This window comes from Hippoglossus hippoglossus, chromosome 21, assembly GCF_009819705.1.
Source record: "Hippoglossus hippoglossus isolate fHipHip1 chromosome 21, fHipHip1.pri, whole genome shotgun sequence".
NCBI classification, from domain to species: Eukaryota; Metazoa; Chordata; class Actinopteri; order Pleuronectiformes; family Pleuronectidae; genus Hippoglossus; species Hippoglossus hippoglossus.
Genome location: NC_047171.1, coordinates 5,979,426 through 6,007,315, shown reverse-complemented (window position 1 = coordinate 6,007,315; position 27,890 = coordinate 5,979,426). Strand labels below are relative to the sequence as shown.

Genomic DNA, 27,890 nt, shown 5'->3' with positions numbered 1-27,890 from the left:
CGAGGAAAGATGAATTTGAGATGAACACAGGAGTTGACTGTTTATAACTGGTAGTCACCATTCATCCAGCAGGGGTCAGTGTTGTGTCCATATTGATTCTCCCAGTCTGCCGGTGCCTGAAAAAACCCTCAGCTCAGCAACTCCAAAAATAAAGACTGATTACAACTATAATTTTTTTCATTTTAGGAAGAAATAACAGTACTAATACTTGAATAAAAACATGAACGCTGAGGAACAGTTTCAATTCGATTCCATTTTATTTGTAGAACACCAAATCATGACATACATCGTCTCAAGGCGCTTTACATAACAAGGTCAAGACCTTACAATACTATAGAGAAACACAATAAGTCCCACACAAAGGGTGAGAGGTCATAATGTGATTAAATGATGTGGAGTTTAACTCTTGCTGAAGGTTGAAGCTTGTCTGTGCAATTTCTCATCTGAAACCTCCTTCCACACGGTTCCAGCGTCACTCGTCCTTGTTCCTTTATTTAAATAAGAGTTTCACTTCCCTCTCTGTCTCTTTCTGGATCGACCTCTTGGTGCAGCTGCCTGTTTCCATGTCCTTGAAAACGCCGGCTCCTACACTTCTTCGTATCTGTCTTTTGTTGCATTTGATTGCTCTGTTGAGAAGGTTTTGTGTCAGTGCTGACATAACATGGCAAAGTTGCACAAATGGTTTTGCGTTGTGCTGCAGCACATTTGAACAGACCTGGATAATCTCAGGTTCTCCACCAGAGCTCCCAGTGGCCTCTCCTGGTCCCCATCCAGCTACAGTGGATATAGTGATCAATCTTTTATATTGATCAAAAGCTTGGGACAGAATCGTTCCAACACAAATGTTGTTTAAATAATTCAGTTACAGGGATCAAGAAGTCCGCTGTATGAGAAATGTTGGGCAAAGACAACATTATCTAAATTGATGTGTTATAGAGAAAGTGCTGCACATAGATAATGTATTAATAAAGTATAGCACCTTTCATACAAGAAATGCAGCTCAAAGTGCTGTACATACAATATAGATACAATTAAAAACGTGTTAATAAAAATAAAATGTAACATGTAATTCATATAAGACGGGTTTTATGTAACATGAGAACATCGGTCCTCCACAGTCCAGGCTCTTCTTATAGCTTCGCACGTCCTCAGCTCGGCCCTGGAGGAGCAGTTGGGGCGTCAGTGTCTCAGGAGGTACAGCGGGTCGTCCACTAACCAGAAGGTCAGTGTATTGATCCATCGCTCCTCTCTTCTGCATTGCTAAGTGTCCCTGGGCAGGATCCTGAACCCACAATTTGGCCCTCACAGTTGGGCTGACAGCCTGTGAGTGGTGTGCAATAGAGAAAGTGTTGCAAATAGAAACGTGTGTGAATGGATGAATGGGCTTAAAGGGCTTTGAGTGTTCAATAAGAGTGGGAGGGCACTTTATCAATACAGTCCCTTTACCTTATACTTCACCCCTGCTGCCATTCTTCATGCAGATCACTTGACGTCTTCCTCTCGACGCTATGTGACATTTGAAGGAGCTGAAGGCCGGAGGAGAGTCGTTTTCACCCCTTTCTGTTCTGCGGCTTTGTCGTCTTTCCGGTCTGCAGCTTATCTTTGTTCTCGTGAACCGAACGTCTTTCAATTTCAAAGATGGACATAACTTGATCCTATCTGTATCCCACTGTAAAGAAAGACAGAGGAGGAGCAGATGTACCGGCCACAGGTTTATCTATAGTTTTCCATTATTCCAATATTTGAAATGCTCACATGAAGTTGACACACTTCACCTCTCGTCCACGAGGCCTCTTCAGTGAGCTGCGTCTTCAGAGCTGAAGAGGAGAAACAAGTATCTACAACCGTGTCCCCTTGACCTCAAATCAATATTTCTTGGAAACTAGAAGCAGTGTTTTTATTATTCAGCAGGTCTCATTAGGACCAAAGCAGTGATTTATCCCAGATGCAAACGCTCTTGTGCTGGGGACATCGTTCAGAGCCAGACTCTGCAGAGTGCTGATTTTTATACACAAAAGAATGACTCATTCAAATCAAAATACAAACTTCCAGGAAAGCCCTTGTGAAAAGAGCTGCCTACTATGTAAGAAAGCAATATCAAGAAAATGTATTTGATGTGTATTTTGACTCAGTTATTTGGTGCATGTCCCGTCCATTAAAGACAAATGTCCGCACTATTGCGGCCAAACTTTCTCTGGAATTTTCTTTATACATGACCAACGCAGCAGGAGATTCTTTGCGTGTGTAACTCAGACATAGAATGTCCAGAGATTATCAATAGTCCTGTACTGTAGTGCAGTTAGCCACCAGGGGGCGATCAAGATGTTTTGGCTTCACTTTGTGAGAGCAGACACGTCGTACATCTTCTTCTTCTCTGTGCAGTTTATTGGCCAAGATTCATTACCGCCATCTACTGTATCTCTTATGTGTGGAAATGTTTGAAATAAGAATTGTTCCAGGTGATCATCCAATCACTGAGTAGAATGAGGTGTGTCTGGAAGTTGAGAAAACTGAACCGGTGTTAATTCTCCTCAGAGCTGAAACACAAGTGTTAGTTTCCTGGCGTCTCACACGCTGACTGACAAAGGATTAAAAATAATTTAAACACTGCGGTTCAGCGAGATGTTTAATAAGCTTTACACAATGCATCAGTCACACGACTGCGACAACAAACAGACTCTCCTGCACACGCCAGGCCGCCGACATGTTAATTATATCTTTGGAAAACAACCTCCATGCTGCGAGGCGAGCGAGCACTCTGCCTCAATCAGCTCCTCTCTCATCTAAGCCACTCAGAAGTTTAGCGGCCGCTCTCTCTGGGTGTCTGTCAGGCTTTGAGCGCCAATTTACTCAGGTGCAAAACATAGCTGCGTTTGCTGAGGAGCTGGGCGGTAATAGTTACACCTTCCTCATCACTTATTATTTTTTTAAATCCAGGCAGCTACCTTGACGCTGTTCAGCTCTGACATTTAATTTACTGCACTAGTTTGCATTGGGGTTAAACGAGCCTTGTCACAGAAAGACTGTGTGTGCATACATATATATATTTATTTTTAAGTTTAAAAATCAGTTCCCATATAAACAGTAACTGTGGGAGAACCACAGGCAATGAAGCGGCATCCACTTACATCCCAGACATGGAACATCAGTGATGCCTTAAACAGACACAGCATTTACCAACTAATTCCACATTCTGTCTGTCTGTCTGTCTGTGGATCACATATCACAAACCATTCGTCTTCTCCGCTTCACACTTGACATGTGCATTCTTAATTCCTCAGAGAAGTGCGGTGTCACATTCCGTGTGATTTGGACATTTGATACGTTCAATATGAATATATATGACATATATATTCATTGGGGTCAAGTGGGTGCAGATCTCCGTCACGGCAGCAATGTCCATAGAATCACTTAGCAATTTGTCTTCAAAGTAAAAGCACAGCTTTTGTTTGTTGCTGTGATACTTTGCTGAACTGAACTACAAAAAGAAAAGTTGCACTTAACAGACGTCTACAATAGCCGACATGCACTGAATGAAATGAATTCAGGAACTCATTCAAAGTTATATAAAAGCCACACAGGCAGAAAGTAATAAAGCAGTTTTTAAAATCTCCATTGCGGATGAGTTGATAAAGTTTATTACCTTCACTCTGCACCACAGACTGTTAATAAAGAGCTCATACAGGTGTATATATTAGTATATTTAACATGTTCAACACAATGACAGGAATGAAAGCGCCCGATAGACAAAGCACACTATAATCATCACAGTCTAGATGAGAGAAAGAAAGAAAGAGAAGATTAATAGTCTCTCTCACTGGAACATAAATGAAAAAGTTCTGTGATGTGAAGTTTTCCTGTTTGCTCGTACAATGTTACTTTGAAATTGCTGGATCCTTTTGTGTCTCCAGCATTATGATAAAGTGCTGACAGTTCTGCCTCACTTTATGCATCCGGGGAGCCCCTCTCACACCGAGCGAGGGTCTTTGAAGATAACCTGTAATTTGCTGCTGAAAAGAGGCGAGAGGCGATTCAGGTTTGGGTCTCAGCTAAATGAGCTTTACAGGGGCCACTGCACACAAGCACTCGTATACAGTTTTCTCGCCACTTCAGGTTTCATCAGGACCCGCCTTGAAGACCTTTGTGGAAAACACAAGGGGGTGACCTTTTCCACTAATTGTACAGAGAGAAATAAAGAGAGTGCTTTAGTGTAAAATCACACATTAATCAGAGACTATTCAAAGAGGTTTTTTCATGTGAGAATTTCTATTCCTGCAAAACTGCAATGAGAGTTTTCCACTCTACTCATGACTGTTTCGACGGCAACATGAGGTTGGAAAATGGTTTATTCAACATGTTTATTTCATGCTCAGGGTCCATCGATCTGAACGGGGACGCTGTGCACGGTGGTGTGCATGTGCTGGCACACACACCTAATGCATGAGCCTGTCAATTAGTCACCAGGCAGGCTCCCTGCTGTACTGGATGGAGGCTTTTGATTTTCTTGGAACAATAATAAGAAATAATTCACAATGTTCATCCGAAATAAGAGGGTGAACAAATGTGACAGGGTCAGGTGAAGCATGATGACAACATGTGCTAATTAAGACGAGCAGTTCACTCTCATGTCTCCTGGAAGCAGATGATACTGATTAAAGCACGCGTGAGACAAAAAGAAAAGGTATTGACAGGTTTGATCTCACAGGTCCCCGTCTGAACTCGGCAGCACCACGGAGCGCTGCACCTGACAACATCTGCTGCTTAATTTGCTTAACTGTTGACAAGAATAAACCCAGAGACAGAGATTTTCTTTTGAAAATAGAGTTTTGATGAATTACAGGTGTTCATTACGTGTATCTGTTGTTGGGCCATGGTTTTGTGTGAAACCACACTTCGGCCTACATGTGCCATCAAAGCCGGAAGCAGCATGTCCCTCCAGGACTCCGTCTCCCAGGGGCCATTAAAAACCAGAGCAAGGAACTCAATGTCCCAGAGGGCATCAACTTCACACAGAGGGGTGGAAACCCCCCCCAGGGACACAGGTTTCAACTCACATTGGTCACTCTGGACCCAGCGTTCTCCACCCAAGTTCTCCAGCTTCTCGCTGGATCTCTCTCTTTCTAAACTCCCTCAACGGAGAGAAGGCTGTCGAGCCTCTCCTGCCTCTTCCTACGATCCTTCCACAGGAGGGAAGGCTGTGGAGCCTCTTCTCCAGCTCACATCTTCTCTTCCCATCCAACTCTTCGAGAGGAGCACAAAGGTGCAGCTTCCAGCTCATCTCAGCAAGGAAACCTCCTCGCCCTCCAAGCTCTACCAACGTCCTAGCAGCGATGCGATGTCCTGCAGGAAAACTTCAGCCAGCAACTGAGCTATACCGCTCAACCGAAACCAGCAAGACGACACAAAACTGCGAACTGCACAGCAACTTCCTTTTTCCCCTTTCCACGGACTGGTAACACAACTGGGCTTAATAATTATACTAGGCTAAGCAAGACTGTTTATTCGATTCTGTGTGAGGTTTATAAGTTGGATTTGTGGTGTTGTGATATTTTGGGTACAAGTTATTGAGAAAGTAATGTTAGTCTGTTATGCTCTTCACAGTCTTTCGTTGCATCCAATCTAGTAACTTCCTCTAATTTGGCACACACACACACACACACATAACTCTTCACCTCATTAGCTCTACAGGTCGTAAACATTCCAATAGGTGGGGGACGGGTGTTATCTCTTTGGCCAGCCACCATCTTGAAAGCACGCTGACTCACACAGACACACACACGTATACTCATATACCTATCTTTGTTTAGCAATTAGACCGTTAGTAATTTGTGTTTTTATACTTTATTATATTCATAATAAATGTTTTTCTTTCACAAATGTTTTTTATTAATGTTGCATAAGTGAATTTCGCCAACCTCTACACTGTCAAGAACCCCATATCTTTCAACTTAGCTAACTATCTATATGGTAATTTTGGTTATAGTTATTAATTTAATTGTTAATCAGAGTTCCAAAATTTGTAGTTAGAACCTTAATCTATGAGACTTAATCAATAAATTGGCTATCTTTTCCCTTCCTTTGAAGGGTGGTGCCCCGAGGTAACTTTAATCAATTAAAGCTATTATTTAATATTAATAATAAAATATTAATATCTAATATTTTATTTTGATAACCAAATTTATTGAATGCCGAAAGGCACACCATTTTATGGTATCACGTTTGATGCATTATGGCACAACATTAATGGCGTCCCTGGGTGGGCAGAGTACAGTTGGCAAAAATTCATAATTATGTAACATTAATTAGTAATTTTTATTTTTAATAATTTTTTCCAACATTAATGGCGTCCCTGGGTGGACAGAGTACAGTTGGCAAAAATTCATAATTATGTAACATTAATTGTTTTTTCCTCTTCCATTTTTGGCTAACATAAATGGTGCCCCCGCATGAGGGAGAGTACAGTTGAAAAATTCATAATTATGCAATATTAATTTGTTTTCATTTTCGGCAAACGCCAGAAATAAGTGGAATTTTGAATTTTCAGTCAAGCCAAAGGTTTGAATTCAATTCCACTAGTCTGCCACCGGAGTAGACATTCAACCGTATTTACAAACAAGTGCATGGTGGTGAAATTTAATTTATTCATAAATTAAATGTTTATTAATAATTAATTATTCATAACTACCAGTTTAGGTCCTCATAGTGTTACGCTAAAAGATTGCTATCGTTGCTAATAACTCCAGTTGAATATTCGTTGTTGGAATTTTAAGAATTTCTTTTAACATTTGAATATCACATATTCAATGTTAACTGGTCAAGCTGTGAAATTTCCTGTAACTGTTAAGTGCTTTAGAATTAAGACATAGCGTGCCACCGGCCCTATGTAACAGAGCTTGTACCTGGCTGTTACTGCCAAGCATAACAGCCCAAGTTGGATAAGAGAACCTGAGAAAGAGCCACAGCCTGCTTCCAGCCCTGTGAATTTATAGAACCCCTAACTGTTACTGCCCTGCATATCAGTTAGTGATTAAAAGTTTGGTGAACTCTTTTACCCACCATAGGTTTGGTTAGGCTAGTGTACGACCAAATCCACACTACAAGGTGTCTGCCAGTGCAACACCAAAGCCAACCACACTGCTTTTTGATTTATAAACTTGTAAATCTAATTTTCAATTTCAGAACCAACAATGGAGAACCCCTGTGTAGAACAATTTGTTTCTTCCATAGCACAGAGCCTGACCCCTGGCTATCCCGAATTCGTCAGCAAGTTGAACTTCAGTGAGTGTAATAAAGAAATAGATTCTCTACTTAACGACAGGTGTGATGCACAAACAGCATCAAAGGGTCCATGGTTGAGATGCATGATTCTAAATTTCCACAGGCAAATCAACCTTGCCTGTCAGAGCAAAGCAGCCATGGAACAGGAGGTAAATGCCCTAAGAGCGCAAAATGCTTTTCTTTTCCAGGAGGTTCAAACTGCTAGTAAGAAAGCCCTGCACTACTTAGAGGACCTGCACTCAGCAGAGTCAGATCTCATTTCACACAAGGAGGAACTGTTAAAACTTAGATTAGAAGGCCCGGCCTCACATCAGTTTTTGAACCAATGCGATTCTGGTTATTCCGATTCACACTCCTCCGATAGTGTACGGTTAACTCCCTCTTCACTCCCAAGATGGGACAGAATCCCATCCGACCCTAAGTCTTCGGGAAGTAAGTCACCTCCTGATCCTCCAGTGACAGGAAGAGGTAACAGCTTCCTAACTTCCCATCTCCCTGACTCTGACACTGACATTGACGACACATGTAGTTTATCTTCAAGAACACATTGTGCCTCATATGCTTCTCATCCACGGATGCATGACACATTTTTCCGTGCACAACTCTCCAAAGGGGGGACTTCAACCTTTCAAGATGTTTTAGCACCTCCCCCTCAACCAGAGAGACCTGCAGCAGGTGATGCACGTGCCCGGACCTCACAGTGTCCGCGCTTTGATTTGCTTGAGTTTCTAGCTAAAGATATTGAACAATTTGATCCAGACAACTGTGATAACAACATTGATAATTACTTTAGAGAACTAGATCTCAGCTTAAGTGATGTGCCAAATGCAACAGAAAGAGAGAAGGTTAGACTCGTGTTAAAAACCAGCTCTACAGCTGTTCACAAGTTAATTCAGTCACTTCCTTCGAGTGTCACAAGTAACTACACAGAGCTCCGTCAAGCACTAGTCGAGGAATTCTCTTCTACTGCTGACGAGATCACATCCATTGTTACAGCATCCCAAATTAAACAGTCACGTCGCGAAAATCCCAAAGATTATTTTCGACGTTGGAGGCATGTTTATTTTCAGGGAAAGAACGCACCAGGCCTAGAAGAAAATCCCACCTTCAAGTCCATGTTCTTACGTAACTTACATCCATGTATACGCACACATGTTGTACTGATGACACAGCAAGGAAAACCTTCAATGCAGCAGATCAGGAAGATGACACAGGTGGCTTGGGAAACTGTTATCACTTTCAAGGCTACAGTAGGTGCAACCGAGCCCGTCAAAACAAACAGCACGGTGTCAAATTCATCCGCTGCCTCAAAACTTCACCCTCACAACAAAACGAAGGGGGGTGACAGAAGGCAGCGTAGGGACACAGAGCGTACCCGCCATGTCCACCCACTTCCCAGAGATAGGCATTCCCACAGTAGAAGCTGTAGGAAACCATACTCTGAAATTCTGGCCCAGACAATTTACCACTGCTCAGAAGATGACGACAGCGTCTCTGAGTACAGTTTAAGATATGGTTATGACCGAGCACACAGTGACAGCGCCTCTGAAGTCCTCCTGGACTCTGGCTCCCCAGAGCGTTACGGCCCTGAGCCACGACACAGGCGATCCAGAGCTCGCTTCTCACGGCCATAACCAACACAGTTAACCCCGGTACTGACAGTCAGTATTAAGTTTCTTGCAGTTAATAGGAAAACTGTTTTGTTAGCAACAGCAGCAAACTTCAAAACCTAAATTCTGATTAAACTTATATACCACTGCCAACTTTGTAAATATGTTTGGATCGACTACTTTCCATTTCATAATAATGAAGTCCATACCACACATGTTAGGACATCAGCATATTCTTACAGGAACAATGATAGTCATTTGGATCTTGAGATTTTGAAAAATTATGACAACCTTCCGCAGGAAAACCTGCTGAAGATTAAAATTGTTAAGTCTAACAGATCAGACTGAGTACTACATTGTGTAGGATCCAAGGAGTGAACAAAACTCTTGGACATTCCAAAAATGACCTTATCATTGTACGTGCCACTCTCTCTGCATCTTATCTTACAATTTACAACGTTTTATTTTTTTCCTTTTTCTCCCTAACCTAGTGAAGAGCACAGGTTATTCATATTGTACTGTCATTGTAATCTGAATTATTTGTCTAATTTGAATCTTGCTTAGCCAAACTAGATAGTATACACAAATGCCCAGATGTTACAATCCAAATGAACTGACAATTGACTTTTCCAGCTTTGGACTAAACATGTTCAAGTTCGCCCTCAGGAACCCACGTCAGGTGCGATCCTGAGAACGAAGGGGGGATGTTGGGCCATGGTTTTGTGTGAAACCACACTTCGGCCTACATGTGCCATCAAAGCCGGAAGCAGCATGTCCCTCCAGGACTCCGTCTCCCAGGGGCCATTAAAAACCAGAGCAAGGAACTCAATGTCCCAGAGGGCATCAACTTCACACAGAGGGGTGGAAACCCCCCCCAGGGACACAGGTTTCAACTCACATTGGTCACTCTGGACCCCATGACCTGTGAGGTCACCGGGCCAATATAAGCTAAGTTCTCCAGCTTCTCGCTGGATCTCTCTCTTTCTAAACTCCCTCAACGGAGAGAAGGCTGTCGAGCCTCTCCTGCCTCTTCCTACGATCCTTCCACAGGAGGGAAGGCTGTGGAGCCTCTTCTCCAGCTCACATCTTCTCTTCCCATCCAACTCTTCGAGAGGAGCACAAAGGTGCAGCTTCCAGCTCATCTCAGCAAGGAAACCTCCTCGCCCTCCAAGCTCTACCAACGTCCTAGCAGCGATGCGATGTCCTGCAGGAAAACTTCAGCCAGCAACTGAGCTATACCGCTCAACCGAAACCAGCAAGACGACACAAAACTGCGAACTGCACAGCAACTTCCTTTTTCCCCTTTCCACGGACTGGTAACACAACTGGGCTTAATAATTATACTAGGCTAAGCAAGACTGTTTATTCGATTCTGTGTGAGGTTTATAAGTTGGATTTGTGGTGTTGTGATATTTTGGGTACAAGTTATTGAGAAAGTAATGTTAGTCTGTTATGCTCTTCACAGTCTTTCGTTGCATCCAATCTAGTAACTTCCTCTAATTTGGCACACACACACACACACACATAACTCTTCACCTCATTAGCTCTACAGGTCGTAAACATTCCAATAGGTGGGGGACGGGTGTTATCTCTTTGGCCAGCCACCATCTTGAAAGCACGCTGACTCACACAGACACACACACGTATACTCATATACCTATCTTTGTTTAGCAATTAGACCGTTAGTAATTTGTGTTTTTATACTTTATTATATTCATAATAAATGTTTTTCTTTCACAAATGTTTTTTATTAATGTTGCATAAGTGAATTTCGCCAACCTCTACACTGTCAAGAACCCCATATCTTTCAACTTAGCTAACTATCTATATGGTAATTTTGGTTATAGTTATTAATTTAATTGTTAATCAGAGTTCCAAAATTTGTAGTTAGAACCTTAATCTATGAGACTTAATCAATAAATTGGCTATCTTTTCCCTTCCTTTGAAGGGTGGTGCCCTGAGGTAACTTTAATCAATTAAAGCTATTATTTAATATTAATAATAAAATATTAATATCTAATATTTTATTTTGATAACCAAATTTATTGAATGCCGAAAGGCACACCATTTTATGGTATCACGTTTGATGCATTATGGCACAACACTGTCTTTCTTCACTTTCGTGGTTTTGAACAAGAAGCACCTTAACATCTCATCCTCTGTATTCAGCTTCGTGAATCTTTGCTAACAAAGTCAACATGAATTAAAAAAAGGGTTTAAAATTTTTTTTACAAGACTTGACTTTGTGAATGTACAGATATGAAGTGTTTTGTATGTATATAAAATATTATAGGTATTATTACATTATATTAACTGACGGCACGCATGCTACCTGTCCGAGGTGTCCGTTGTCAGCTGGGATTGGCCGGAGTCTTTCTGGGTGGAGTTTGCATGTTGAGTTTTTTCTGGGTAAAGAAAACAACAATTTGTACAATTTGGATGAAACACACGTGTGAAAACATCACTAGGATTATTTTATATTCAATTTTTGCCAATAGATCCCTTTCACCTAAATCTTACACACTGCCCCTTGAAAACATAAAGTTATATACATTTGAAAAACAGCTGTGGTAACTAAGTGTTAAAAAATTATAATTTGCCTGTAAATAAATCAATCAATACATATATATACTGTATATATTTAAACATTTGTAATATATAAAGAAATAAACGTGAAAATAAACAAAACTAATTGGATTTGGTTATTTGTTTCTCTTTACACATAAACTAATTATTCTAACTTTATATTTTCAACATTTTTTGTTTACGCTTTACACATTTATGTTTTGGCACTCCTATGCCTCCATACCTCCGCCACTGGAGCGCGAGGGGGTGTCAGCTCGTGGGCCAGTTGGAGAGTGCAAGGTTTGTCCAAAAAGTCCCTGGATTTGTCCTTCGCAGCTCGTTGAAGAATAAAAACTTGTCTAACGGACTCTGAGGGGACTTTTGACCTGGATACTTGGTTTACAGCCCGTTCTTCTCCCTCTCTGCGCGCGTGTCATCGCAGGCTGTGACTGTGCCCGCGCGCTGGAGGCAGGGATGCATCCAGAGATGTGACACGGCTCATTCCCTGACAAACCTTTTTTCCCACACTGGCGCTCGAGAGGAGACTGTGGACGCGAGAGTCTGTGATGATGATGAAGTCCGCAGCTCCATCTTCCTCCTCTGCGCTGGACTCAGCTCAGCTCCGGAGCACAACTTGCGCAAAAACTTTATAATGATGTGAAGCTGTGGCACAGGGACGCGCTGACCATTGCGCACAGGAACTATGACCTGGATCTCGTGGATGTTGCTCGTCAACTTTTTCTTTTGCTGGGCTGCGGTTGACGCGCAGGTGAGGAGACATTATTATTTGAACAAACTCTTTTTGACGTGAGAGATCAGTCACTTTCTTGTGCGTAATAATTTCCTCATGAGCCAGTTGAAGAAGCTTAATGGCAGCATATTGGGATGTGAAGAAAATCCCATTAGCCTGATATAATTTGGGAAGAATCCCCAACAGAAATGAAAAATGTTGATATTTCTGTGTGTTACAGCATATTTGTCCTTATTGTTATGGAAGTTTTCTGGAAGCTGTTGAAAGGAGAACACAGGCAGCAGCAGATGTCTTATGCAGAAGAGTTTAATGTAGACTTGATGCATCAAGGAGACCAGAAGGTGGAACAATATAAAAGCGCTAACAGACTAACATGAGCAATTGTCACCCTCCTCTGAAGATGTCTCCCAAAGCATCCCAGTATGTCTCCCTGTACTTGCGTCAACCATTCAACGTAAACACTACAATGCACTGCTGGTTGGTCCTTCATCTATAGACCTTGGTCACTGCTTGGAGAGAAGGGAGTGTGTGTGGAATTAGACCCCACTCCCTTAATGGTGTACAGAAGTAATATAAATAATATATAGTGGTATATACAGTAATGTGTGAGGATGGTCACTTATCTTCTGTTAATACTGCTGAGGTGTTTCTTGGATACACAAGTTAAACAGAAGAAGTCATTTGTGAACCTGTTGATATCTGACCAGCACTGTGTTTCAGTCCACGGCAGAAAGCTGAGCTGTGAGCAGTCAGAGTCTCGTTCAGACTCATGTGTCCTCTGTGCACTGTTGATGTGTCCTTACACTTTAATTAGCAACCAGGAAGCGATCCTCCTCCAGCAGCACCATGGACAGCTCCTTTCATCAACAACCCCCACACAAATAAGGAATGACGGAAGAAAGGAAAACACAGAAAACTGCAAGGGCACAGCTGCCATAACACTGCCTGTAGCTGAATGACAGGACGAATCACAAATAGCTGAATGAACTGTATTTTGGAAAAAGCTCTGTCCCCACCTTTGATATATACTTCCTACTTACTTCAAAAACATGTTGCACGCCCCATATGAATCGTTAAAGACTGTTTTCAGATGTCCGTGGTGAATCAGGCTTCTGGCTGATACTCGGACAGAAGTGCACTTTAGCTGCACCTCTGCTCATGATTTGTTTTTCCCAAAACTAACCAGTGTAGAGTGGGGAAGGTTATTGTACTGTAGTAGTGTACTGAGTGGTCATCAAGACTAAAGTGCCCAATAATAAAGACCATTTAGTATCTACACTCAAATTCACACCTACGTTCAGTTTACAGTCTCTAATAAATCCTACCCCAGTCCAGATGTGTTTGGACTGTGGGAGGAAGTGGGAGTGACCGGGGAGAACCCTCGCAGACACGGGGAGAACCCGCAACACATTCTTGCTGTGAGAGGAAAGAGGAATGACCACCGCAACACCGTGGTTAGTTATTCACATTTCTTGCAAGGACGCCAGGACACATTTAATATCAACTATATTTGAATGGTTGGATGTTGGTTCACTTCCTGAATCCTGCAGTCAGACTCCACGAAAGCCTTATCTCGCCTGGCTAAGATGGTGTTTTATTCATTTAATTAAAAATGTGAGCCAGACTTGTGAGAGATATTGCTGCTGCGTGTGCGAAGCAAAGTGTGTGAAGCTGACAGTTCAAGCTCAGAGTAAGTTCTCAGCAACTCAGGGAAGTATGCATCTGTGTGGTGAAACCTTTTAAAATACCAGATTGTGCAGTTGAAGGTGACGTGACCGAGCTGGCAGCTTCTCTCAAGCCCTCGATGAGCAGTGTTGTGTTACACGACAGAAATATCAGGCTTCTGAGAGTTTTCTTTAATAGACTGCTCTCAAGCCTGGTGCTAGAACAGCTTTTATCCTTAGACAACAACTATCAACTGCTCTGTGAAACTCTCCCTCATGATATCATCTCTGCTCACTGCAACTTGTGGCTGAATGCTTTGAGCACTTACATGTTTTTTTCTAAGTAATTTTCTACATGTTTACCTGATTTTCTGATTATACGACATCTTTGAAATGATATAATGCGATTAGCCTGCTGCAGGCTTGTTATTGTTTGTCTATGAATACATTGCATAATTCTCAGGGAAGGAGAAGAAAAGATGTGCCTTTATTTGACGCACAGTTTGAAGCAGAGTCTTTTTTTAAAGTTTTAAAATGTGTCTGGAGGTTTTTCAAGGCCAATAAGTTTGTCTTGGAGAAATATCGTTTCACCGTTAATGTCCAAAAATCATACTTTTCTCACTCTGGTTTAACTGTATGCATTTTGCAGGAGTAAAAAGTAGTTTGCAGCATCAGTTATAATTTTACTGCATGTATTCTTAAAGGTTCAGTGTGTAGAATTTAGGGAAATCTAGTGGAGAAGTTTCATGTTGCAGCTGAATACCCCTCACCCCAGCCTCCCCTTCCAAACATGAAAGAGAACCTGTGGATCCTTCAACTGTCATAAATACTCAAAAGGTGTTTAGTTTGTCCAATCTGGGCTCGTGTAAAAAACATGGCAGCCTCCGTAGAGAGAACCCCGATGTAAATATAAAGTATTTAAATATAAAGGGCCCATTCCAGGGTAAAGAAAACAACAATTTGTACAATTTAGGTAATTAAACACTAGTGAAAACAGCATCAGGATTATTTTATATTCACTTTCATAGATCCCTTTCACCAAATCTTATAAAACTCAACCTTTAATGATCTACAGTAACAGATCATCTCCCCTGGTGTTGGGGCCAACCTGTCTGAAATTCCATTAAGGGGCGTCTATGTCAAATGTATGATGTATGCAAAGTTATTTGTGTCCATACATGGACTTTCTAAACCAATCGATGGCCTGACTGGTGTGTGATCAGGTACTTAGACCAATCAGTTTCAAGCTCTTGATTTCCAGAAATGCTGTGTAAGAAATATGAAATCTTTGTCCTGCAAGACACCTGACTGACTTAACTCCGCTAAGATTGTCCTTCAGTGATGGAAATGTAAGGTTAGTGAATTGTTCCTGAAAATAGATGCACGTCCTCGTCGTACGTGACCACACACAGACGACCGTGAATAACCAGTGGCTTGTCTTTAACCTCTTTAATTAAAACAGAGTTTCAAGTCATTAAAACCTCACTTCTCTTCCCCTCTCTCCTTATCATTAACCCTGTCTCATAAAGATTACGTTTATATGATGTTGCTTAGTACATAAAGGAGGAAATGCAGCTGCAGAGATGACGTTCACCAGCGGCGTCTTTTCACGGTTGATTAAGTGCTACGTTCTGGTGCTGATGGTGGGGGTGGATGGTGGGTGTAGAAATCATACAGGACTTAGGTTCTGGGGTGTGTGTAATGTGCCTCATGCATGATTTAATTAATGCTTAAACACTGTCAGGAGGGATGGTGGCTACATGAAGTGTTATTTATGGTTATAAATACTGAAGAAGTGAACTCATCCTGTCAAAGACGACTTGTCAAGTAATTAAACGAGATGGGAAGTGTTGCCAAACCCAAACGTTGTGAGTAAGTGAAACATAGCCATCAAAACATCTTGTGAAGACGAGGAAAAGTCATCATGACATTTACTAAACTCTCCTGAGAAACGTTCCAACTCTTCACAAACCATCTTCTTCCACTGTATCAGCTCCACACCCACTTTTATCCGTCAACATCTCACAGACACTCAGTACGGCTGATTGCTTTGCTTAATAGTCCCTCACAATTCTCTGTTTATTTGAATGAACAGACTGGGTATGAAAAATAAATTGTTATTCTCCTTGACAGGGTGACAGGTTTTCTCATAAAAACAGACAGGAGGCATGGCTGCGTCGAGTAATGAGTGAATATAATGAAAGTTAAACTAAACGATAAGATGTCAAGAGTTTTGGGCTGGAGTCGTGAAGCGGAGCACAGAACCCAGAGGCAGGCGAAGGTTTAAATCTAATTCTAGCAATGAATAAAAAACGCCGCTAAAATGAAGTAAAGATAGGGACAGAAACTGAGTTTCCACAGCTGCTTTGAAGGAGTGCGAGGCAGGCAGGGGTTTGAATTGGCTGCGGATTCGGGCCGAGCCGACAGACAAACCATCCGGCTGGACGTGGCAGAGGCCTGAAGCTGGAGCACATGCAAACAGGAATTTCCATAGGGAAACTATAAACACTGAGAGCTGGCAGAGTTGGACGTGACCAAACTGTGAGATTGAGCAATCTGATGAAGACTGAAGGGAGGGAGTAGTGTTGATGTGCTGCAGTCAGGTGAGAGGTCGGACAGGTAATAGTGTGCCGGTGAAGGGGGTGGGGGGGGGGACCAGTGACAGGCACACACACACACACACACACACACACACACACACACACACACACATCAATACAATAGGAAGGGGACTTGAGATAAAATCCACAGTGAGTGAAGTGTTTGGAAATAATATCCAAGGATAAAGGGATCAGAAACCCAAAGACTAAACCATGAAACATGAATGTGAAGTACCAACATTTGTATAATTAGAATGACCTGGTTGCTTTTAATGAGGCTGTTGAAGAGTTAAATAAAAGCTTTCACCAAGTAGGAACGCAAAGTGAATGAAAGGACAGATGAGCAAAAGACGATCGTGTTATTAGTGGAACAAAAGATAATCACCTTAATTCAGAAGTTGACCCTTTGATGGATGAAGGACCTGGGTTTCGGTGAAATGAGCTCATGTTCTGTAATTACTCTGTTTTTCATTCCAGACTGAGACATTCTTACTAATGGAAGTATTGAAAATACACAGACATTTATCTATATTAGAGTATGCTAGCCAAAGTACAAATCCAAATGTTGTTACATGCGATTTGACTGCTTATAGAAATGGACGTAGGCTGCAGGTCGGGAAAGTGAAGCCAATGCACAAGTGCATGAAATCTGTATTCTCTATAGTGACCAGCAGAGGGCGACGCCATTAGCTGCAAAAAGAAGTCAGTTCATCCTACTACTACTCATTTGATTAATAGAGTCAATAACCATGTTAAAGTCTTCTTCAAGTAAAACTTTGTATTTAGGCTCAATTTAAAGTTGAATAGACGATAAAGCACAGAATGCATTAGAGCATGGATACAGTGTGATTGACGGCGACTACCATCCAATGGGTGAACGTGGGCGTGTCCTAGAGCTCTTGTGATGCATTCACACCGAACGACTCAAATTCACTCGCACCTCCCCCCCGCTCCTCCAAATATGGTTAATTCTGGTTTCAATACACAAATGTGGCGCTGGACAAAGACGAGGCTTCAACACAGCAGATCACAAACCGGTGGGTGAGGTCACGGTTGGTTCCAGCTTGGTTTTTACGTTTGATTTAAATACTTTAAAAATCAAGTTTCATTTCATTTAAGCACATTTTTGACTAAGAAAAGTTCAGTTATGATTTTTCTAACAGTGGGTTATTTTCTATACAGAAGCTTTTGTTATATATTATATAAGTTATTGGCAGAGATGACTGATTTCAGAGTAAGGTTTATTATATTGGTTTTCCTCTTTGTGAGACAGCTGGGTTTCGGTTGCTTTGTCAGAATATGGTCAAGAACACAATTGACATCATCTTCCAAATGGGGGATAATGGGTTGGAACACGTGTCTTCACATTGAAATACAACAATGCACATGGAGCTTCAGGGATAAGTAGAGTCAGAGCTAAGTGTACTGACTATAACAGTCGTTTTTAGATGAATGTGAGTCTTTCAAAGGGTCATTTCCCTGAACAGGAACAATGTTGAAAACTCTTATCGGATTTTTTGAAAAGAACATTTAATACACTTTACCTCTTTGCATTTGGGTCTTTAAAGCTGCCAAAGAACTGCAGATTATCAACTTCATCTAGTTGTAGGATTTGAACTCATGTCTTCAGTGGTGCAGTTCAAGGAGCTGAGTCTCTATCTGAAGGGTAACAAGCAGGTTGAAAATGAATTATCTAAATATGATCCTAAATTTGGGGATTTGTTTTTTGTGACACCCGAGGATCACAGAGCATCATGTTCTCTCCCATTCTCAAGGTTGAACTACGTGTCCTGTCCTGCGTCATTCACACCTCAGTTGGATAAAATGACTTGTTGACACAGATGGTCTTTCTAATGACTCCTTCTGGAGATCATGCACCGGCAGTAACGAGTCTCATGTGACATCCAGTCGGGGAACAACCAGTTTGACTTTGTAGTGTAGATTCCAAACCCAGTTTATCTCAGTCGCCTTGATCTGTCACACATCTGAAACTTTTGTAAAGTGAAAAGGAGGATCTTGTTAAGAAAAAGTTTTATAACAAAGCTTCTAGTACCGGTCAGATTCACCGAACGAAGAGACTGAAGAGATCTAAAATAGCTCACGTTTAAAAAGAAAAAGACCAATTTGTGAAAGTGTTTGGCTTGATGTTCCACGAATAAAGACATTTCTCCTTAAAACCATTTCTTTTACAAAGATTCTGACGTTCACCAATGTTTTCCCATCTTTGTTCTTAGGTTGTTTGAGCACACCTACGCACACACGACTATAGACATGCTTGTGCAAAATATTGTTTTCAGGATGGAGAAAACGTGATCTGCACAAACACTGACATGAAGTCTCTAGAGTTTACTCTGAATGATGCAGAAACCATAAAACGTGAGCGTCAAATGCTTTCTTCTTGTTCTATCTGTCATCATTCATGAACACGCTCTTCCTCACAAAGCTACTGTCGTCTCAAAGAGGTAACGTGAGCATGAAAGTGAGTTCAGTGAACAGTGAAAGTGGGTGAGAAAAGACAAATCAATATGTGAATAATCATCTGCCTATTGCTAAATTATGAAGTTTGTATTTCAAATGCCGTATTTCACTGTCAACACAAGTATTAAAATGTAAAACATGCAAAACAATTCTGCTCCTCGTTGATTTCTGCCATCGTTTATGTTTTCACAACTTTCCTCGTGTTGTCCAGTGCCGGCCTGGCGGCTCGTATATGGCAGCAGGTCCTCACTTTTATCACAGAGCCAGTTTCAGGCCGTGGTTCAAACATGTGATTGTGTTTGTTGTGCTCCACAGGCGGGGTTTGATGGTCCGCTCTCTGCACAGGAGCAGATGTTCATCCTTTATGAAGTCAAACTGCAGTGCTACCAGAACCTGTCCAGCATTGAGCCGGGCTCCACAGGTACCACACATGCACACTCACACAGATCTACGTATATTTAATCTTCTCCATGTTTCCCTGGAAGCAAGTTTTGTGCTGAAAAACTGAAAGAAATCTAACTTTTGAGAGGCACAACAGCATAATTGTTGAATTTCAATGTTAAGTGGTGGTAATTTGAATTGATTATATTCATATGCAGAAGGAGAATTTCAGAAGATGTATATTGTTAAATGTGTTGAGCCACGCTTGGTATTCTTCTCAAGCTTTTCCAATCTGGCACAATTTTGTGGAAACCTTGGTAACTTTATCATTTTAAAGCCCCGAGCTATGATTGACACAATTATTTCTTGGTTTTGTTTGAGATAGAAGAAGAATAAAAAACTGACTTTTCATTTCTAGTCGTGGTGTGATGGTTCACTTCGGCTGAAAGGACAGATGCCACTGGCAGATTTATTGGCTTTAGCGAATGAGCTAATTAAGATAATAGAGTCACTGCCTGGTCCAACAAAGAGCAAGTTTTAATTGAACTAATGTTTCCCATTTGTTCTGTTGGGGATGACAATATAACATCTCAGCAAGCCTACATGAAAATATCAAATATGATATAAAGTGTTGAAATGGGGGAACAGGCTCAGAAAACTGTAAATTCCATCAACGTTTTTCTTCACATTGTATTTTATAATTCAGTGGAGATTGGGAACTGTCAGTGCTCGGCCCTCAGACGACTAAGGACAGAAAATCACTTTCAATCAATTTCTGTAACTTTCTGAAAATGACAATGTGACATCCCCCGCCCACGAGTTGACACTGAGATGAGGCAGCTGTGGAGGAAAGGAAGAACGCAGGGTTTGGAATTCGTCATGCAACTATTCCTGCCACGTTCTGGGTCAACCTATGCATGAATGAACACTGCGAAGGTTTCCAGCAGAGCATGTCGGAAAGTTCATGCTTTTATTCACACATATAGATAAAATCTTAAAATAGTCATTTATTCAGTCTCGTTTGTCACGGACTGCTTTTGGATCAGCAAGGAATTTAATGCAGCTCATCTAAACAGTGTTTCTGCTTCTGTCAAAATTAAGGAGGTTGTGTTTTTCTGGTCACTCTGTACAGAAAATCATTGAAAAACACACACACACACACACACACACACACACACACACACACACACACACACACACACATACACACACACACATCTCACTTCTTGTTAGAAAGGAATTTTAGGGTTTATTGAAAAAATGCAAAGCCAATATCGAGACTCATGACACACATTTCACATTTATACAATAATTACATGTTATTTGTAAAAGAAACCACTTCACATTTACACTAATCACATAATGGTAAAGCAACACTACACAACTTTTTCTTGCCTTAAAGTTACTGTGATGGTACACTGACTTTAAAAGGGAGAATGGTCCCTCTTTCCTTTCCAACTCCTCACTCTGAACGTCTCTTCTTGATCAGTGTAGCTTTGGTGAGCAGGTACAATCTCCTGTGACCGGTGTGTAACTGACTGATAGTCGCAGTTTAAATTGGCTGAATTGGGGCCAAGCGAGTTCATGAGTAAAGCTGAACTGTAGATCAGTAAAAAAGTCATTAAAAACCAACGTTTATCTCCAAACTTCATCGAGGAAACTTTTCAAAATATCAAGAGTTCTAATCAGAGTTTGGTGTATTTGCTTCAGCAGCAGCTCCTCTGGTTCAGGACGCAGGGAATCATGGGTAATATCCACCGTTCAGTTGAGTTTTTGTTCCGAGACTCGAATTGAGCCCAACAGAATTTATCCCCACGTAAGGCTGCAGAGGGCGCTGTTGCTCAGTGTTACTTTAGGGCGTATCAGATTAGTTTATACAATACAATGTAAGAACGTTTGCATTTCAGACAATAAACAAAAGCTTAGAAATCCACCCTGACCAGGGGCCTCTACTACAAAGCTCATTCACTTCTTATCGGGGTGGATCACCATGGTAACTTGTGCTGAAGGGCCAACCCGCTCCAGAGCAGTGAGTGGGAGAGAGGAGATCAGCCCGTATGAAAGCAGTATCTCAATGAAAGATAGAGATTCTCATCAGAGGGAATGATCCACCTTTGTCAGCCGCCGGAGCCGAACAGTACCAGGCTGACTCGTAGGACCAACGTGCTCACAGTACCGATGACTGAACGCCCCATGCAGCTTCTGTGCTTGTTGGAGTTACCTGTACAATGCGGATGATGCAGAGAAGCTCAGCAAATACACTCTGTGTGCATGGCAATACACAAGGTGGCACATGCGCTCTCAGAGCTGCTGGATGCCTTCGTCGTGTTCCCTGGACCACGGCCCATGCAGGATGTCCAGGGAACACTGCCTCACAACTAGATCGGGGCGCAAGGGGACATCCAACCAGGCAGCAGAGAGAGCCCGTGAGGAGGAGAGGCCGATGGCAAGGGGCAGTTCAACAAGGGTCCCAGGACACAGTGGATAAAATGGGATCTAACGAAATGCATGAGCTGTGGAGACTGGATCCTTTCTGTATTTCCTTCCTTCTACGATTGGTGTCCGACCCCCTCCCTTCACCATCACACCTGCAACCATGGGGCCTGAGAGTGGACCCACACTCAGACACCTCTAATGTATCTAATATCATGGTTTGCTCCTTATTGTGAAATATGAGGCTCTGCTGCCAGTAGTACAGATCTAGATGAGGAAAACCTGCGTTGATTTACAGATTTAAGTACAAGCCTCAGGTACCAGAAGGTGTGTGTGTGTGTGTGTGTGTGTGTGTGTGTGTGTGTGTGTGTGTGTGTTAACCTTTTCTCCTGTTCCACTAATAACACGATCGTCTTTTGCTCATCTGTCCTTTCATTCACTTTGCATTCCTACTTGGTGAAAGCTTTTATTTAACTCTTCAACAGCCTCATTAAAAGCAATCAGGTCATTCAAATAATACAAATGTTGGTACTTCACATTCATGGGTTTCATGGTTTAGTCTTTGGGTTTCTGATCACTTTATCCTTGGATATTATTTCCAAACACTTCACTCACTGTGGATTTTATCTCAAGTCCCCTTCCTATTGTATTGATGTGTGTGTGTGTGTGTGTGTGTGTGTGTGTGTGTGTGTGTGTGTGTGTGTTAACCTTTTTTTCCTTCTCGCTGCAGATGATGTGTGCGCTCCAGACTGGGATGGTCTCATTTGTTGGCCACAAGGATCCCCTGGGCTGGTTACCAAGGTTCCCTGTCCGTCTTACATCTACGACTTTAATCATAAAGGTCAGTTCTGTTTTCTTTTGTAGACGAAGCATCAATAACACTGACACATAGAAGACAACAGGGAGTTTAGAATGTGAAGATAAATTAAGGTTGTAAGACCTTTTTATTAAATAGACACATTGGTTGTTGACTGTAGGGAAAGAGGAAGCTCAAAATCAAATCATAAACATTTTATATGAATGAAATGCTTAAATTATGACAACACCCATTTGTATCATCCAACTTCACGTGCAAATACGCGTTTACAGGACACGCGTACAGGAAGTGTGATGTCAACGGTTCCTGGGTGTTTGTGGAGCGTTGGAACAAAACATGGACCAACTACTCAGAGTGTCTGCGCTTCCTTCAGCCCAACGAAGAGGAAGAGAGAGTAAGTCTGATCGAATACTATTAAAACAACATGTATGTTGTTAACAAGAAAATTCATTATCAAATGTAAACTTTTCTTGAACCAGGTGAATCCCTTTGAGGAGAGAAGCTTCTTTTGTGGAGGTAGACCAGGCCAGGACAGCAGCATCAAGCATTAAGGTTCAAAATGGGACAATGCAACATCAGGCATATTAGTGACACAATACATAGAGCAAGCTAAAAAGACATTGTCAATACTAACATACAGCCTATATAGAACAAAGCAGGCTAACGATTGCGCACAAAACCGAAACACGAGGCTCACACAACCAGAACCATCAACAGACCACCTGACCAAGTCAAAGGGAAATATACTTTATGCACAAAGGAGGAAGCGGGACAATTGAACACAGGTGAAAACACATTGCAGATGCAGATGATCACAAGAGCAGAAAACAGGACAAAGACAAGAAGGAAAACAAGAGAGACACAAAAGGAAAGAAATTCCATAATCAAAGAGGAAACGAATAACTCAGAGTGCAAACAAATAAGCAAACACAGAACACAAATTCCGAAATCCAAACACAAGTTAAAGGTCCAAAACAATCTTTCAAAATATCACAAATGTGCAGAAGCATGACAGTTTGACAGAAGTGACAGGGAAGTCTGAAAAGCTTTTTGTGCAGCAGGATTGCATTTTTCTCGTATCTTACCTTTGTAATCAGTTCCTGAAAATGGATCTTGGATGCCAGCAGATACCAACCTTCTAAATACTTAAGTATTTGTCGCAGGCATTTGACAAAGAAACAACCTAAACACAAAAGCCAAAGCATCAGTAATCCCAATAGCAGGGTCTGATCGAGTCATTTCTTATCATCTGTGGGCTGTTCTTGATTGGCATTAAGTGGCCAACGGCAAAATGTAAATCCATCATTGACTCATGTTTTACCTTTGCTTTGGTTTCCTCTACCTCCAGAGTTAATTAATAACTTGATGCTCTTTCTACCAATGGCTGATAAACTGAAAAACATTTTCCAGCCGACAGTTTTCATCAGAACTTCACACACTGCGGGGCTTTGAACTTTTAATGGTCTTTGTTCGATTCTTTTCATGCTATGTATTTCACCCGCAGAGGAGTAGGTCCTTTTTGTCCCGCTTGTCGAGCACCTGCATTAAAAGCCCCGATCCTCATTCTTGTGTTGGTGTTGCTCTCATTAAAAAGTCAACCTCTCCTCATGCTCTGATCTGTGAAACTTCACTTCTTGCTAAAGTTCCTTTGGCTCTTTCTTCCATTTTCCGTTGCTCTACTGCAGGATTGTAGCCCCACACCCTGACAGAATCTCTTATCAGGTAGCGCTCACCGCAAGGGTCAATACAAATAATGGTGAAATGTCGTCAATCTGTTGCAGGAGATAATCGTTTGAGATCTTGTTCGGAGACTTAAGACTATGAAAGCTCCACTTCACTCGTATAACAAGCCTCTTTCTGCACAAACACAAGATGTTTACCGCCATAATTAAACATCCAACATACGTATTCATCTCCTATGGACAAGAAATACAATTATAGTATAAGTGTTTGCACTATTGCAAAGTACTTTAATCAACCCTTTTGATATCCAACATATTCATCTATGCAGCCATATTTCTCGAGGGACTATTTGACATTCGCTGTGTGAAACATAAAGTGGCTCTACACAAAAAGAGCCGCAGCCATCTTTTATTTTTATCAGCTGGATCTTCTGGCTCATTTCAGTCTGACCAGTGCTTGAAAAGATGACGTTATCTTAGAAAAACACATTCTTTGTCAAAACTGCTGATATCTTTTGCGGTTCTTTAGCTTTTGAAAGCAAATAATCTGCCAGAGATTAAGGTTTTAATGCTGCGACACATATGCTAAGATTTAAGAATTGTTGTATCTCCAGACAAAACTCCCACTGAGTATCTGATCCACTCTTGTGAACAGGAGCAGCATCGGTTTCTGCTTTAATGTGAACGTTATCCCTCCATCTTCTGTCAAAATATGAAATCCACCTCAATCCACCTCTTGTATTGCAGCGTGTTTGGCTGAAGCAAATCCGAGTGACGCTTGTGTAAAGTTCAAGAGTCTGTTTAATCCTTAAATGTCTGTTCACAGCGAGACTTCTTTGAGCGGCTGTACGTCATGTACACCATCGGCTACGCTGTGTCCTTCAGCTCGCTGCTCGTGGCCATCTTCATCATCGGATACTTCAGGTAAGAGGACTTTTCCAGCCATGATGAAAATAAGTTGTTTACTAGGTTATGAAATCGGGGGCATTCACACTCTGCTAATGTCACTTGACTCAACCCAGTGATATATAAAGAGGACACAACGCCAGAGTAACGATTGAGGCAAAAATAGTTTTATCTACAGACAAATGCCACTAAATTAAACTATGGGAGTGCGGATGCCAAAAAGAACAGAACACACGACGTCGGTCCTCCTCCATGTTTGTCTTTCTTCTGAAGTCACGTCTAATCACGCAAGTTTATGAAAAGCTCAGCACACAAACGTGACAGCATATTGTAGAAAAGCTTGAGGAGGAGTCACTCATGACAAGAATAACTCTGAAGTAGCACCAACACACGAACATTACAAACAGGCAGGCACTGCAGTGGTAGTAAACATATGGCTATTTGGCTGTTAATATTTATATAATATGTTTTGGAAGGAAACGTGGTGATGAAACAGAATAAATACCCAGTAATGCTTAGTGGTAGAAACCATGTAATTTAGAATAATCAATAGAAAAATACAGGTGGTGGGAAATGATTGCATTTCCAGTTAATTAATCCCGGTGAAATGTCGGTGTTATCCTTGGTGTCTTTTAGTCAGTGTGCAGCTGGTCACTGATTAAAAGCAGCACATAATTCAATACACAAAATATGATGAATAAATAATCATAAATTTACATAAAATTTGTTAAAGAATAACAAAACTTCTTCTTCTTCTTTGTTCGGTGTATTGGTGGGTGGCAACCAACATCCAGGTGCATTTTCGCCATCTATTATGTCTTCTTCTTCTTCTTCTTCTTCTTCTTCTTCTTCTTCTTCTTCTTCTTTGATCAGTTTAATGGCGGGTGGCAACCAACATCAAGGTACAATATGCATTCAAAATGAATTAGGAGTGACGAGAATAAAGGTTTTGATGTAAAGGAAATAATTACCTCTATCCCGTTGCACCAGATGCAAGTTAATCAGGAGGCCTTCGTATTGTTAGAATAACATATTAAACTGTTCTTACCCTCTTTATTCTCTTGGTAAGGTTCTCCAGGGGCCGTATTTATGATCAGTGTGTTGCTGGAGATCAAATAGGGCCTTGCTACGTCCACTCCACACATCAACCTGGTTTTGCAGCGGTGCACCAACACAGTAAATGACGGTAACGCACCCTGACGTCGGTTGCCACCCGCCAATAATCTGAACGAAGAAGAAGAAGAATGTATTAGTCATAAATCACCATTTCTTTTTAAAGATGTAAATCAAATTCCACTCAGTATTTCACCAGCGTCCTCTCGTCATCACATTGTCCGGCCCCCCCGGTGCCGAGCACTGGGTCGGACTGTTTGCTGCTGACACAGGTCATTTTCATTGGTTCTTTGAACCTTCAGGGAGCCATAGTGTTGCTTTCCACTTAGGTAAAGTTAATCCATCACAGTGAACACCAGCCCGCTGTGTTAATGAGGCACTCTCTTGATGGGGACCGTGCATAATAACAACCTGTCTCCTGATTCTAAAAAAACAACTCCATTTTCACGACAGGAGCAGATTGAAAGATTTCATGTGCAGAGGTGAAAATAGAAAGTTAATTCAACAACGCCTGAGTTTGCTGACAGGTGATCAGAGCTGCGTATTTAAATAGACGAGTTGTGGCTAAACTTCAAACAGACAGACAGATGCCTTTGTTACCGCTCTCTTCTGTCACTGTAAAATATGTGCATTGCACAATTCTAAGCCTGATCTATGAAGCTACTATAGTGCAGTAACCATTTCAAACCACTTCAATGGTAATTGTAAATGATCAATTTAAATAGTTATCGTCTAGTGTCAAAGCACTTTACAGCAGAGTTTTACCAGCCACACACACATTCATACAGTGCATCTATGTGCAGCACCTTCTCTTTCAAACATCAATCACGTACGAGCAGCAAAGACACCAGGAGCATTTTGAGGTGTAGTTTCTTGCCAGAGGACACTCCTACCTGCAGAGTGGGGGCCACAGCCAACCCATAATTAATCAATTAGCAATTTGTAATCAACTGTGGGATACCCAGGAAATCGAGTGCAATTTTATCACGTCTTTTATTACCAGCCTCCTGTGTTTGTCTTTCCTCCGCTGGTTCCACAGTCTCACAGTAAAAGACAGAAACAGCCTGAAGAATGTTGTCAAATATCCGTTCTAGTCAAAAAAATGACATCTGAGTTTGTTTTGCAATCAACAAACCTTCTGTTTCTTCTCTTCTGAACACGTTCTGACTGGTGAGTTTTTCCTTGTTGCCATCAGGACGTTGTTATGTTTTACCTTCTTGAAAAAACTAATCGTGTATCCGCTCCCTGAGCCATATGTACAACCGTACATAGATTCTAAACCCTTCTCTAAGCATTCTTTGTAGTTTATCTTTTTATCCATTTCCATTTTGATTGTCCTTAACTTATTTGTTCTATATTGACTTTAGCGCCCTTGTATCTGGCGTCTTGTGCCTGTCTGTGTATGTTTGATACAATCTGTCCCAAATGAAATGCCCCCACTGGGATTAATAAAGCTGTTTGAATTTGCATTAAATTGCAACTCCCCAAACTGGCAATTTCCTTGGCATGGACACGACTACTTCAAACTAGATTATGTCCAAAGAATATCTATGAGTCAAAGAAAAGAACTTTATACACAACATGGTGCAGGCAAACATTTAAATCACTTCAC

At 41.5% G+C, this 27,890-nt stretch overlaps 1 protein-coding gene across 1 annotated transcript in view; it reads left to right on the top strand.

Moving 5' to 3' along the window:
• The first annotated feature begins 11,862 nt into the window (after window positions 1-11,862).
• pth2ra (parathyroid hormone 2 receptor a) overlaps window positions 11,863-27,890 on the top strand; it is a 37,142-nt gene continuing 21,114 nt past the window's right edge. The window contains exons 1-5 of the mRNA XM_034574916.1: window positions 11,863-12,222; window positions 19,262-19,367; window positions 22,491-22,601; window positions 22,850-22,971; window positions 25,086-25,183. Of these exons, the coding sequence (XP_034430807.1) occupies window positions 12,157-12,222; window positions 19,262-19,367; window positions 22,491-22,601; window positions 22,850-22,971; window positions 25,086-25,183 (503 nt within the window). The 5' untranslated portion in view covers window positions 11,863-12,156. The remainder of the gene's footprint in view (window positions 12,223-19,261; window positions 19,368-22,490; window positions 22,602-22,849; window positions 22,972-25,085; window positions 25,184-27,890) is intronic.